At 43.5% G+C, this 13848-nt stretch overlaps 1 protein-coding gene across 1 annotated transcript in view; it reads left to right on the forward strand.

Annotated features, from left to right (window-relative positions):
* Positions 1 to 963: 963 nt before the first annotated feature.
* Positions 964 to 13848, forward strand: part of LOC137562258 (uncharacterized) — a 91584-nt gene continuing 78699 nt past the window's right edge. The window contains exon 1 of the mRNA XM_068273590.1: positions 964 to 1063. Within this exon, the coding sequence (XP_068129691.1) occupies positions 964 to 1063 (100 nt within the window). The remainder of the gene's footprint in view (positions 1064 to 13848) is intronic.

Below are 13848 nucleotides of genomic sequence, written 5' to 3' on the forward strand. Positions count from 1 at the left end.
GCCGTCACTGAGCGGGTGGGCGGGATTGCCTGCGAATCCCATCAGCCGTGCAAAACGGAAAAAATGCACCTTTATTTCCGAATAAAATATTGTCGCCATACATTGTGATAGGGACATAATTTTAACGGTGTAATAACCGGGACATATGGGCAAATACAATATGTGACTTTTAATTATGGAGGCATGTATTATTTTAAAACTATAATGGCTGAAAACTGAGAAATAATGATTTTTTCCGTTTTTTTCTTATTCTTCCTGTTAAAATGCATTTACAGTAAAGTGGCTCTTAGCAAAATGTACCCCCCAAAGAAAGTCTAATTGGTGGCAGAAAAAACAAGATATAGATCAGTTCATTGTGATAAGTAGTGATAAAGTTATAGGCGAATGAATGGGAGGTGAACATTTCTCAAGTGAAAAAGACGGAACGCGAATGGGTTAAAGACAGAAGAGTTAACTTTAGGTTTGCCTGAGGTAAAATGTTTCCTGAATACGACATGCCTCATCACCATAGTGATAACTCTAGAAACATTATTAAAGACAGGAGATAAGCTTAGTGAATTGAGGCCAATATGATGTAAAAGATACATTTCAAGCGCGAATGGTGTTTTACTCTCTGTGACATGCTTCACGAGCCTCTCTACCTTCCCCCAGTATTCGACAAATAGCGTGCATGATCACAAAATGTGTGTCAATGTGAGCTAATGGCTCTCCCACATCTCCAGCATTGGTCATCTTGGTTAGGGAAGATGCGGTGCAATTTGAGGGCAGTAAGGTATCAGTGAGACAGAATTTTATAATTCATTTCTTGTATCCTAGCTGACCGTAACATTTCTTAAACGCATAAACTAATACGTATACCGTTCAGAGTGGGTGATTGCTACACAGGACGCATACATGAGAATAAGGAAGGAAGTCCCCAGTGGGAGGACAAATATATCTATAATTTGGAAATACTTCACTAAGATGGTTTCATCAGCCACAGTGTTCGATACCAGGATGGTGGCTGATATGCAGAAGCTCTTAATTTCTCTGATACTGATTTCTATATCAGAACAAGGCAAGGGTAAGTTCAATAAGTAATAATACATTATGATTTTATTAGAATATTTATTTGTGTATATTTTGGTAAAGGTGTGCTGAAGGATAAGAGGAGCCAAACAGCAAAGCACACCACCAGCATCTTACCAGACTGTCCTGTAACAACCTTATTAAAGTGCCTCCCATAAATAATGCTTTGTACTTCAGATTATTCATTTTTCTATGTTTCTTGCACCAATGTACTGTATGCAATGCTGCACAGTATGTAGAACCATTTAGATCCTATGTTGTTCTACATGCCCAGACAGTACTGGTGCAAAATGTACAGGATTTCTTAATATGTAATTTTAGGAGAGGAGGGGATATATTGAAGAGAGAGATGGTAAAATTACTTTTATCATTCAGGCTACGTAAATAGTGGGAAGTTATTGTCCTGCATTAATAAAGTGGTATAACGCAGGTCACTGCACTGCAATGTTAGGCCTATGCGACGTTCACAGTGCGACGTTAAGGTTGCGTTGTAAATGTTGCTGTGTGATACCTCTAAATGCAGATGTTAATGGATAAAGGGAAGCATACTTTTCATTGCCTGTATGCTCCACCGTATCTACTGTATACAACGATAACACAGCGTTAAGGTGCTTTGCAACTTGATTGTTATGTTGTAATTTTGCGTCGCGACTTTAACGTTGCATTGAAATGCAACGTTTTACTGTGACCCTAGCCTCAAATAAATATTAGCAGACTTTTTTCTCCATTGAGTTGAATGTGAATTGCTTGGTGACATAATACTAAATATTTGCAACATTTCCTTCAGCTTTAGGCCGGTTTCACACTGAATATTGGCAGTAGCAGGGGCTGCACCGCCAAAAACAGGCCTGCACGAATTACCACATTAGTACGTGGTAATCTTCGTCTGACAGCCAGGAAAGCAGATAGACAATCGCTTCCTGTGGCAGAAGCGTTCACGTGCACGGAAGCGTATTGCTAAAAAAATGCTTCCATGCATGCATGATACGTAAAACTTGTGTTGGCCATTTTAAGAAACATACGTCGCCACAGACTTACATGACTTCCGGTCCACTGCATGTCACTACAGTGACAGAAGTCGCACTGTAACCTAGGTATGCGCTAACATCAGAAATACAGCGAAAAAGTCACTTCCGTAGCATCACACCGATTCGCGTTGGTATGAATGGCCCCATAGATTTTGATTGGCGTAGCAGTGGCCTGCAGCGAAACCAGGTGGCCGCAACGCACCAGTGTGAAAGGGCCCTTAAAGAGAATCTGTATTGTTAAAAATCGCACAAAAGTAAACATACCAGTGCGTTAGGGGACATCTCCTATTCCCCTCTGTCACAATTTCGCCGCTCCCCGCCGCATTAAAAGTGGTTAAAAACAGTTTTTAAAAGTTTGTTTATAAACAAACAAAATGGCCACCAAAACAGGAAGTAGGTTGATGTACAGTATGTCCACACATAGAAAATACATCCATACACAAGCAGGCTGTATACAGCATTCCTTTTGAATCTCAAGAGATCATTTGTGTGTTTCTTTCCCCCCTGAGGGGGGAGTGCAAAGCAGAACCACAACACTGAAGAACTTGGCAGCCTTCCAGACACAGGCTGACAAGTCTGACAAGGGAAAGATACATTGATTTATTACAGAGACTGTGATAGTACAAAGTGCTGCAGTAAGCCAGAACACATTAGAATAGCTTTTGGAACTTGTAGGATGATAAAAAACAGGATGCAATTTTTGTTACGGAGTCTCTTTAAGGTGTGGTCATTTGCTTCATATTTGCATCTTGGCTTAGGCTTGTTATCTATATTTTTATTTGTTTTAATATGAATATTTTACATATATTTAATAACGTGCTTGCACTGTTTACATAGGGCCAGGGGCATAACAATAGACCCTGCAAGGGATGCAGCCGCAGGAGGGCCCAGAAGCCGCAGGGGGCCCTGGGGGGAGAGAAGTTTCTTTTCCCTGCACTGAGAGACTGACAGCAAGGATACAGAGAGTAAAAGCTTTCTGCTCTCTCACAACTGTTCTAATGACTGCATCTGCTCAGCCATTGATAAGGAATCATAAAGTTTTGCATACAAAGATTTGTAAACCGACCCTATTCAGTGTGCAGCAGGGTCTTGACTACAGCACCCAGCCCCAACCTCTCCACCCCCTTCTCAAGGGCTGTGTACTGTAGTGATGCTGCCAGAGGAGAAGAGTCTGCAGTGCCAGTTCTGCTCGTCTGTCTCTTTTCTGTAAGCGGTTTCTGCAAACTATGTGTATCTGTATGTGTGAAAACATGCACGTTTAGTCAAAGAAGCTAATGTTATTGATAAAGAAAATGTGCTTCACTGCTGACTGTTTTTATCTGCATGGGGAAAACACATTCAAGTGTGCACAGAGAGGCCCCATCCAAAGTTTTGCAGGGGGCCCAATGATTTCTAGTTACGCCCCGGCATAGGGTTTTCCAAAGTATCTTAACTGAGTTATATCATTATTACAAACAAATATGGTATGTGCTTTTTGGACACAAAACATTTCAGACAGTGAAAACTGATAGGGCAGGCACCCAATGGGGATTATTGAATAGGTGAGTGGGCAAGGAATGTAAAGGCTGCCATACACTGGTCGATTGTCACCAGATCGACCAGCAGATAGATCCCTCTGTGATCGAATCTGATCAAAGAGGGATCTATTGGCTGCCTACACTGCAAACAGATTTTTAATCGATTTCACTATGAAACCGATTCACAATCTGTGATCCGGCTGGCATGAGCCCCCCAGTCTCTGCTGTCTCTTCTCCGCTCTGGGCTCCAGGGCTCCAGCTTCACTTTACTTTCTGTCGAGGGAAGTCTAAACGGTAGAGGGCGCTCTACTGTTTAAACTTCAACCGACAGGAAGTAAGTGAAGCCAGCCGGAGCCCATCGCGGAGAAGGGACAGCGGTAATGTATTGCTCGCTAGCGTCGGTCATCGGACATTCGACCGCCGCTATCACTGCACTCCCGATTTGCCGGCGATCGAGCGAAATCTTCTGCACGGACAGAACGACGGTAACGTTCGATTTCAGATGGAAATCGATCGTTCGGTCAGCGTTTGCGCATCGATTTCACAGCAGATTTGATCACAGTGATTGAATCTGCTGTATATCGGCGGGAAATCATCAAGTGTATGTTCCTGTCACAATTTATGGTGAAGATATTTGATTCTGAAATAATGCTACAGCGTGTATTTTTCACTATGAACTGAGAAAATAATAGTATTTTTAATGGTAAAAATCAATCTCATTAGCCAAGGAAACATATATTCCCGTTCACCAATTAGTGCTGCATCAGATAGTGCCAGAGGTGTGCACAGGAGCAAGCCCAATCCTGCACAGCACTGCTTCTGCTACAAGACGTATATCTACTGACTCGTGGCTTAGATGAAGTCACAGAGGATGTAGATATACTGTAGTGGTGGATAAAGTGGTTAAAGTGGACCTGAACTCTTGCACAGTAAACAGGGTAAACTGAACAAAATGCACCGAGTGTTTTTTAGAGAGAAGTGCCTGACTAATTCCCCCTCGTCTGTAAGTAATTTGATCTCTCAGCTGTGTTAGCACAAACATTCAGCAGTCTTGGCAGACACAGCTAATATGTAAAACACGGTGGTAACCCTTTGTCTGCTTCCATGAAGACACACTGCAGATATATTGTAGGAGTTCTGCAAACTGTAACAAAGAAATGTTTTTCTTTAAAGGTTATGCTGTTGCTTATCTTTTAGAGCAGAGTGGAAGTTATGAGTTTAGGTCCACTTTAAAGTAAGCCAGAGATGAGTAACTAAGTTTTATACATACCTGGGGCTTCCTCCAGCGACATCCGCACAGTTCGCTCCCACGCCGCCGTTCTCAGTCTTCTCCCTCATCGGTACCGGGTCCCGTCCCTTTGACCAGTGGACACATGCGCAGTACGCTGAGAAATGGAAAGAGCGTACTGCGCATGCGTCGACTGATTACGACTGTCCGAATTTGCGGGACCTGGTACCGAAGAGGGAGAAGACTGAGGAGGGCGGCGTGGTAGCGATCTGTGCAGAGGGGGCTGGAGGAAGCCCTAGGTATGTATAAAATGTTTAAAGTTACTCATCTCTGGTACACTTTAAGGTTCTGTATGGAAAATGAAAAGTGTAGGAGAGATTAAAGGTGTGTGTTAGGAATAATGTACTGCCATTTTTTGCCTGCTGGTAGTAGTATGGAGTTGGATTTTCCTGGACGTTGCCAATCCACTAGCAGGTGAACTTTCACTGTGCTCAACTGACTTGCAGTTCCTGTTCTGGCCTGCAGATGATTCAGGAGCACTGTCTGCAGATTCACACTATCAGCTGCATCCTGTTGTTATCATGTATGGGCTATGCTTTTAGTTCCTATACAGGGAGTGCAGAATTATTAGGCAAATGAGTATTTTGACCACATCATCCTCTTTATGCATGTTGTCTTACTCCAAGCTGTATAGGCTCGAAAGCCTACTACCAATTAAGCATATTAGGTGATGTGCATCTCTGTAATGAGACAAGACAAAGACAAGACAAGACAAATAACATTTATATTGCGCTTTTCTCCTTGCGGACTCAAAGCGCCAGAGCAGAGCAGCAGCTACTAGGGAGCGCTCTATTGGCAGTAGCAGTGTAAGGGAGACTTGCCAAAGGTCTCCTACTGAATTAGTGCTGGCTTACTGAACAGGCAGAGCCGAGATTCGAACCCTGGTCTCCTGTGTCAGAGGCAGAGCCCTTAACCATTACACCATCAGCCAACTGCTAATGAGAAGGGGTGTGGTCTAATGACATCATTTGGCAAAATAGGTCAAAAGAAGGACTTGACAGGCTCAGAAAAGTCAAAAATAGTGAGATATCTTGCAGAGGGATGCAGCACTCTTAAAATTGCAAAGCTTCTGAAGCGTGATCATTGAACAATCAAGCGTTTCATTCAAAATAGTCAACAGGGTCGCAAGAAGCGTGTGGAAAAACCAAGGCGCAAAATAACTGCCCATGAACTGAGAAAAGTCAAGCGTGCAGCTGCCAAGATGCCACTTGCCACCAGTTTGGCCATATTTCAGAGCTGCAACATCACTGTGCCCAAAAGCACAAGGTGTGCAATACTCAGAGACATGGCCAAGGTAAGAAAGACTGAAAGACGACCAGCACTGTACAAGAGACACAAGCTGAAACGTCAAGACTGGGCCAATAAATATCTCAAGACTGATTTTTCTAAGGTTTTATGGACTGATGAAATGAGAGTGAGTCTTGATGGGCCAGATGGATGGGCCCGTGGCTGGATTGGTAAAGGGCAGAGAGCTCCAGTCCGACTCAGACGCCAGCAAGGTGGAGGTGGAGTACTGGTTTGGGCTGGTATCATCAAAGATGAGCTTGTGGCGCCTTTTCGGGTTGAGGATGGAGTCAAGCTCAACTCTCAGTCCTACTGCCAGTTTCTGGAAGACACCTTCTTCAAGCAGTGGTACAGGAAGAAGTCTGCATCCTTCAAGAAAAACATGATTTTCATGCAGGACAATGCTCCATCACACACCTCCAAGTACTCCACAGCGTGGCTGGCAAGAAAGGGTATAAAGAAGAAAAACTAATGACATGGCCTCCTTGTTCACCAGATCTGAACCCCATTGAGAACCTTTGGTTCATCATAAAATGTGAGATTTACAAGGAGGGAAAACAGTACACCTCTCTGAACAGTGTTTGGGAGGCTGTGGTTGCTGCTGCACGCAATGTTGATGATGAACCGATCAAAACACTGACAGAATCCATGGATGGCAGGCTTTTGAGTGTCCTTGCAAAAAAAGGTGGCTATATTGGTCACTGATTTGTTTTTGTTTTGTTTTTGAATGTCAGAAATGTATATTTGTGAATGTTGAGATGTTATATTGGTTTCACTGGTAAAAATAAATAATTGAAATGGGTATATATTTGTTTTTTGTTAAGTTGCCTAATAATTATGCACAGTAATAGTCACCTGCACACACAGATATCCCCCTAAAATAGCTAAAACTAAAAACAAACTAAAAACTACTTTCAAAAATATTCAGCTTTTATATTAATTAGTTTTTTGGGTTCATTGAGAACATGGTTGTTGTTTAATAATAAAATTATTCCTCAAAAATACAACTTGCCTAATAATTCTACACTCCCTGTATCTTGCACATTAAGGTCCCTGACACATAAAGTCTAGAAGCTAGAGGGATTCGGATGCGTCTTGCATCACAGCTGTTCTGGCATCACGTCACGCAAGACCCATGCCGTGCACATTGGAAACAGGCCCTTAGGGTTGCGATCTCGCTTTCAACAGATTTAGGTAATGACTTTACTTTCATGCCTCAGAATTTCAAAGCAACATCCCTGGACAGTGCAGTTTCTAGGCTAAATTGCACCCAGGGCGATGGTGTAAAAATTGCACTCCCACCCTTTGTGGAGCCAGGTATAGGTGCCCACAGTATAGGTTAGCCAGGTCTAGGTGCCCCCAGTATAGGTAGCCAACTATAGTTCCCCTAGTATAGTTTGCCAGGCATAGGTGCCCCCAGTATAGGCTAGCCTGGTAGGTGCCTCCAGTATAGGTAGCCATTATACAGGGTGGTTCATTTATATGGATGCACCTTAATAGAATGGGAATGGTTGGTGATATTAACTTCCTGTTTGTGGCACATTAGTATATGTGAGGGGGGGGGGACTTTTTTAAGATGGGTGGTGACCATGGCGGCCATTTTGAAGTTAGCCATTTTGAATCCAACTTTTGTTTTTTCAATAGGAAAAGGGACATGTGACACATCAAACTTATTGGGAATTTCACAAGAAAAACAATGGTATGCTTGGTTTTAACTTAACTTTATTCTCTCATGAGTTATTTACAAGTTTCTGACCACTATAAAATGTGTTCAATGTGCTGCCCAATGTGTTGGATTGTCAATGCAACCCTCTTCTCCCACTCTTCACACACTGATAGCAACACCCCAGGAGAAATGCTAGGCTTCCAGTATCCATAGTTTCAGGTGCTGCACATCTCGTATCTTCACAGCATAGACAATTGCCTTCAGATGACGGTGTGGTATATGGGGTGCAAAGATAGTGGGGCCATTATTTATCAATGGAAACCTCAATGCCACTGGATATGCAAAATTGCTACATGATGATGTGTTTCCCTCTTTATGCACTGAAGCTGGCACATTCCTGAGTTTTTCCAGCAAGATGGTGCACCACCACATTATGGGTGTCAGGTCCGAGCATTCCTAGATGAACAGTTTCCTGGAAAGTGGATTGGTTGTCGTGGGCCAGTTGAATGGCCCTCAAGGTCTCCCGATCTGATCCCCTTAGACTTTTATCTTTGGGGTCATCTGAAGGCAATTGTCTATGCTGGGAAGATACAAGATGTGCAGCACCTGAAACTACAGATACTGGAAGCCTGTGCTAGCATTTCTCCTGGGGTGTTGCTATCAGTGTGTGAAGAGTGGGAGAAGAGGGTTGCATTGACAATCCAACACAATGGGCAGCACATTGAACACCTTTTATAGGTGGTCAGAAACCTGTAAATAACTCATGAAAGAATAAAGTTACGTTTAAACAAAGCACACCATTGTTTTTCTTGTGAAATTCCCAATAAGTTTGATGTGTCACATGACCCTCTTCCTATTGAAAAAACAAAAGTTGGATTCAAAATGGCCGACTTCAAAATGGCCGCCATGGTCACCACCTATCTTGAAAAGTTCCCCCCTCACATATACTAATGTGCCACAAACAGGAAGTTAATATCACCAAACATACTGCCCCCAGTATAGGTAAGCCAGGTAGGTGCCACCAGTATAGGTTACCCAGGTAGGTGCCTCCAGTATAGGTAGCCAGTATAGTTGCCCCCAGTATAGGTTACCCAGGTAGGTGCCTACAGTATAGATAGCCAGTTTAGGTCACCCAGGTAGATGCCTCCAGTATAGGTAGCTAGTATACTGTAGTTGCCCCCAGCTAGCCAGATAAGTGCCTCCAGTATAGGTATCCAGTATTGTTGCCCCAGTATAGGTCAGCAAGGTAGGTGCCTCCAGTATAGGTAGCCAGTATAGGTCACCTAGTATAGGTCAGCCAGGCAGATGCCTCCAGTATCAGTAGCCAGTATAGTTGCCACCAGTATAGGTAAGCTAGGTAGGTGCCTTCAGTATAGTTGCCCCCAGTATAGGTTAGCCAGGCAGGTGCCTCCAGTATAGATAGCCAGTATAGGTTAGCTAGGCAGGTGCTCCCAGTATAGGTAGCCAGGCATAGGCACAGCGGCCAGGGAGAGTGGTCAGAGCACAGTAATAACTCACCATCTGGGATCCCCGCAGCCTCTGTCTTCTTCCTCTCCCAGGTGTCCTCTGCGTTGGTAACCGTGCCCCCTGTGATGACATGCGGTTACATCATCACAGGGGGCGCTATTACTAACGCTCTATGCCCGCTCTCCCCTGCCACTGCACCCCCCCCCCCTCGCCACTCCGGGCCGACACCTGGTCTGCCTACCCCTAGAAACAGGGCTGTCCCTAGGCCAATATGCAATTTACTTTTTTCTCCTGAGTTTTCTCCTAGGAGATAATTTTTCAACTTTTTTTTTAACTTTTCAGCACTTTGAAATGGAAAAAGTACCAAAAAGTAGGTGAAAAGTACCATTTTGAACGCTTTCTGGTGGCTTAAAATGCATTTTATTGATAATTTTAAAAATATCACCTAGGAGAAAACTCAGGAGAAAAGGTGAATTGTATATGGGCCCAAGCAGTGTTTGCTTTTTAGACATTTAAGGATTATCCCTGCGTTTAATGCTATTGATTTTGGAAAGCAAATGTCCTCTATTTCTGCAACTGAATACAGTTTGCAACCTTATTGTTTTTATTGTTATTGGTGTTCTAGCTTGCTGTGAGTGCCTTGAGAGCAGAGGGTTAATGATTGGTTAGATGTAAATTGGCCACTTCCCTCAGCACTTGCTTCCCCTTTTAAAATCTTCGTTTGTAGCTAGATGAGCACAGCTCCGATTTCTTGTGTGCAAAGTTTAGCAGCCATTGTGGTCTAGCTGAACAGTATAGCTCCCTTGTTCCCTGCGCCAGCAAAGACCATTTATTTAATAGTAGTACAGTTTGTCACTCCCTGGAGATTTTAGACTAACTTATGTGTAGGCATGTGCCCCCTATAATGGTAGTAGGGACGTGACAGGCCTTAGTCTGAATCTCAGGTTTAAGAGTATGAAATAACATCCATACAAGAACAAAGATCCAGGAGCAGCTCGTTTTGAAAATATATATATACAGGGTCGGACTGGGACACTGGGGGCCCACCAAAGAAATTTCAACCTGGGGCCCACACGTCCAATGATTGCAGTGAAAAAAGGGCATGACCATGCACCGGAAGGTGGGCGTGGTCATTATGTATTATGGACAGGCACAAATGTACATGATCTTAGCAGCATTGTAATTCAGAGACACTGTATATAAAGTACAATATAAATAATGTCCTACTTTGTAGAGGTTGCGACCGCAAAGGTTGCGACCGCATCAGGGCCGTTGGGCCAAAGGGGCCCCGAAGGGCCCTCCCTCAACTACAGTATTACCTCTCTGTTGGTCCTGTGCTCATAATAATCACTTCTATAGATACTTTGAACAGTGGTAATCATTAACAAGCTATTTCCCATCCCCCTCTTGCACCTCTGACACTGTAGTTGCCATTGGCAGCTTTTGGTGCGTCGTATCAATTGTTATGTATAGAGGGCTTGGGGGGCCCCATTGTAAAATTTGCATCGAGGCCTACAGCTCCTTAGCTACGCCACTGCTCTCAGCATGAGTGATTACAGCACTAAGAGAATTTTTGTGCTGCAGGCAGCAATTGGAGCTCTGTCAGACAAGGAAGGGGGGCCCACCAGAGACCTGGAGGCAGGGCCCACCAAGGGAAAATACTGTACTATTGTGGCCCAGTCCGACCCTGTATATATATATAAAACTTCTCAAAACTTTAATAGAACAATTCCATAAAAAATGGTGAATGGTAGGCAGCATAAAAAACGCTATACTTATCACAGTCCAGATGTACAATATCAACAGTAGGTACAGAAGGTGAAGAGAGGTGCAGAGAACAGCAGATCCACAGCCATTTCGCCCCACAATAAGGGCTTTATCAAGATCTGTACCTGCTGCTGATATTGCGCATCTGGACTGTGATTCACCATTTTTTATGGAATTGTTCTATTGAAGTTTTATATATATTTTTTCCAAATGAGCTGCTCCTGGATCTTTGTTCTTGTATGGATGTTATATTATGTATCTAGATATCACTGGATATTGCACCGTTTGAATTTACAGTGATGGAGTAACAGGCATTTACTTAAAGGTGTGCACTCACTTTGTTCTTGGATGTGGATATTAACCAGTTCACCCGCAAGGGTTTTTATCCTAACGGATCAGAGCAATTTTCAGTTGTCAGCCAGTGCTCCTCCCTTTTATTCCCTAATAACTTTATTACTACTTATCACAAGAAAATGATCTATACCTCGTTTTTTCCGCCACCAATTAGGCTTTCTGTGGATAGTACATTTTGCTAAGAATTGTTTTATTCTAAATGCGTTTTAATGAGAAAAACAGAAAAAAAAAGAAAAAAATCATTATTTCTCAGTTTTCAGCCATTATAGTTTTAAAATTAAACATTCTCCTGTGGATAAAACAAACACGTTTTATTTGCCCAGTTGTCCCGATTATTAAACTGTTTAAATTATGTCCACAATGTATGGCGACAGTATATTATTTTGAAATATGTTATTTTTCTGTTCTGTTTTTTTTTTTGTTCTGGCCATAATTACAAGCCCCTATGTAATAAATTAAAATTAATTTCCCCCCCATAAAATATAGATTAAAAAAGCTGAGTCCCTAAGGCAACTATTTATTTATTTTTTTAAGCTGATTTTTTTTTTTTACAAGTGTTTTTTTTGGGGGGGGGGGGGGGGGGGGAGGGTTGGAAGTGTAATTTTATTAATGATGTGTATGTACTTGAAAATGTATGTATTTTGTAGATGTAATATACTTTATGGCCACAAGATGGCGCTAGTGAACACTCGTTATAGGAAGTGTTCATTTTTCCTGTTTTTGTGAATGGACGTAGCCGCTGTTCGCGGTCACGTCCATTCACTCCAGGCACTGGGATTGGGTAGAGGACCGTTTGGTCTTTTTCCCCAATTACCCAGCATGGGATCCTGACGGAAACAGCGGTGGTAGCGGCGTGCACACGGCGGTAGCAGTGGCAGGAACGCGCGACGTATTAAAACGTCATATTGCCGTTAACCTCCTTGCCGTTCTAAAAAATCCGGCAAGGAGGCAGCACCGCACTTTTTTTTTTAATTTTTTTTTTTTTTTAATCATGTAGCGAGCCCAGGGCTCGCTACATGATAGCCGCTGAGCGGCGGCATCCTATGCAGGAAATCCCGTTGAGAACGGGATTTCCTGCAGGGCCTCCCCAGTCGCCATGAATCCCGATCCGCCCCTTAGTGCTGCCTGGCACTGATTGGCCAGGCTGCGCAGGGGTCTGGGGCGGGGGGGGGGGGGGGGGGGCGGCGCGGCGGGTAGCGGCGAATCAGCGGCAGTGATCGCATACTACACGCAGCTAGCAAAGTGCGTGTAGGAAAAAAAATTATGCAAATCGGCCCAGCGGGGCCTGAGAAATCCTCCTGCGCAGGTTACCCCGAACTATGTTCGGGATAACCGGTAAGGAGGTTAATAGCGGTAAGCATGATGTTTTAATACGTTAGGATGTCAGTAAATGGTTAAGAGTATGAAATGTTTGCTTGCTTTCTGACTGTCTGGTATAGGTAGAAGAGCTACTCTTTCTGCAGAGGAACCCTCAGGGTACGTTTCCACTTGAGCGGCGCGATTTGCTCGCGGAAACCGCGTCAACGAATCCGCATGCGGTTGCGGATTCGTTGACGTTTCCATGCAGATTTTCAAGCGGAATCACCCGCGGTTTTAACGACGCGATTTTAACCATGTCAATGCCGGCAAGCATTGACATGGGTTTTTTCACGAAATCGCGTGCGGAAACGCCGGGAAAACCGCAAGACTCAAGTGCTTGCGGTTTTCCTATTTAGTTACATGACCGACGATTCGCGTGCGGGTGTGCGGCGTGCGAATTCTGACGGCTCTGCTGTGCAGATTTTTTTTGCAGAGCGAGCCGCACAGAATTCCTGACAAGTGGAAACGGCGCCATCCACTTGTATTGGTTGAGCGAATCTGCATGCAGGAAACGCATGCAGATTTGCTCTAGTGGAAACGAGCCCTCAATGCTGGTGAAAGGGTCTAATACAGAATGCTGTTACATGCAATATATTTTGGAAGGTAATATCCTCTATTTCTGTAACTGAATACAATGTGCAACCTAGTTGTTTTTATAGCTACTGGTGTACCAGTTTGCTGTGAGTGTCCTGAGTGCAGAGGGTTAATGACTGTTTGTAGGTAATGATGGTGCACACTTGCGCTTGGAAATGTTGGCGCCCCGGAAGAGAATAATTACGTGGTGGTGCCAGCTGTGTAATTAAGGTCCATAGCAGCGGACACAACTATAGGCAATATTAAGGTATGTATTGAATGTTGCGCTCCTGGTTTAAAATGGTGAACACCTGTTGAGTTCCAGTCACTCCTCTACCCAAATGATCACCACAAGATGTATTTTTTTTTTCTTTTTTATTGACAACATGCCATAATTAAACATTTCCCCCACCGCATGCAAGTGGGAAGTAGACTGGAAAATAACATAACAACAAAACAAAATACAAACACACTGGT

This window comes from Hyperolius riggenbachi, chromosome 3 (assembly GCF_040937935.1).
Source record: "Hyperolius riggenbachi isolate aHypRig1 chromosome 3, aHypRig1.pri, whole genome shotgun sequence".
Lineage (NCBI taxonomy): Eukaryota > Metazoa > Chordata > Amphibia > Anura > Hyperoliidae > Hyperolius > Hyperolius riggenbachi.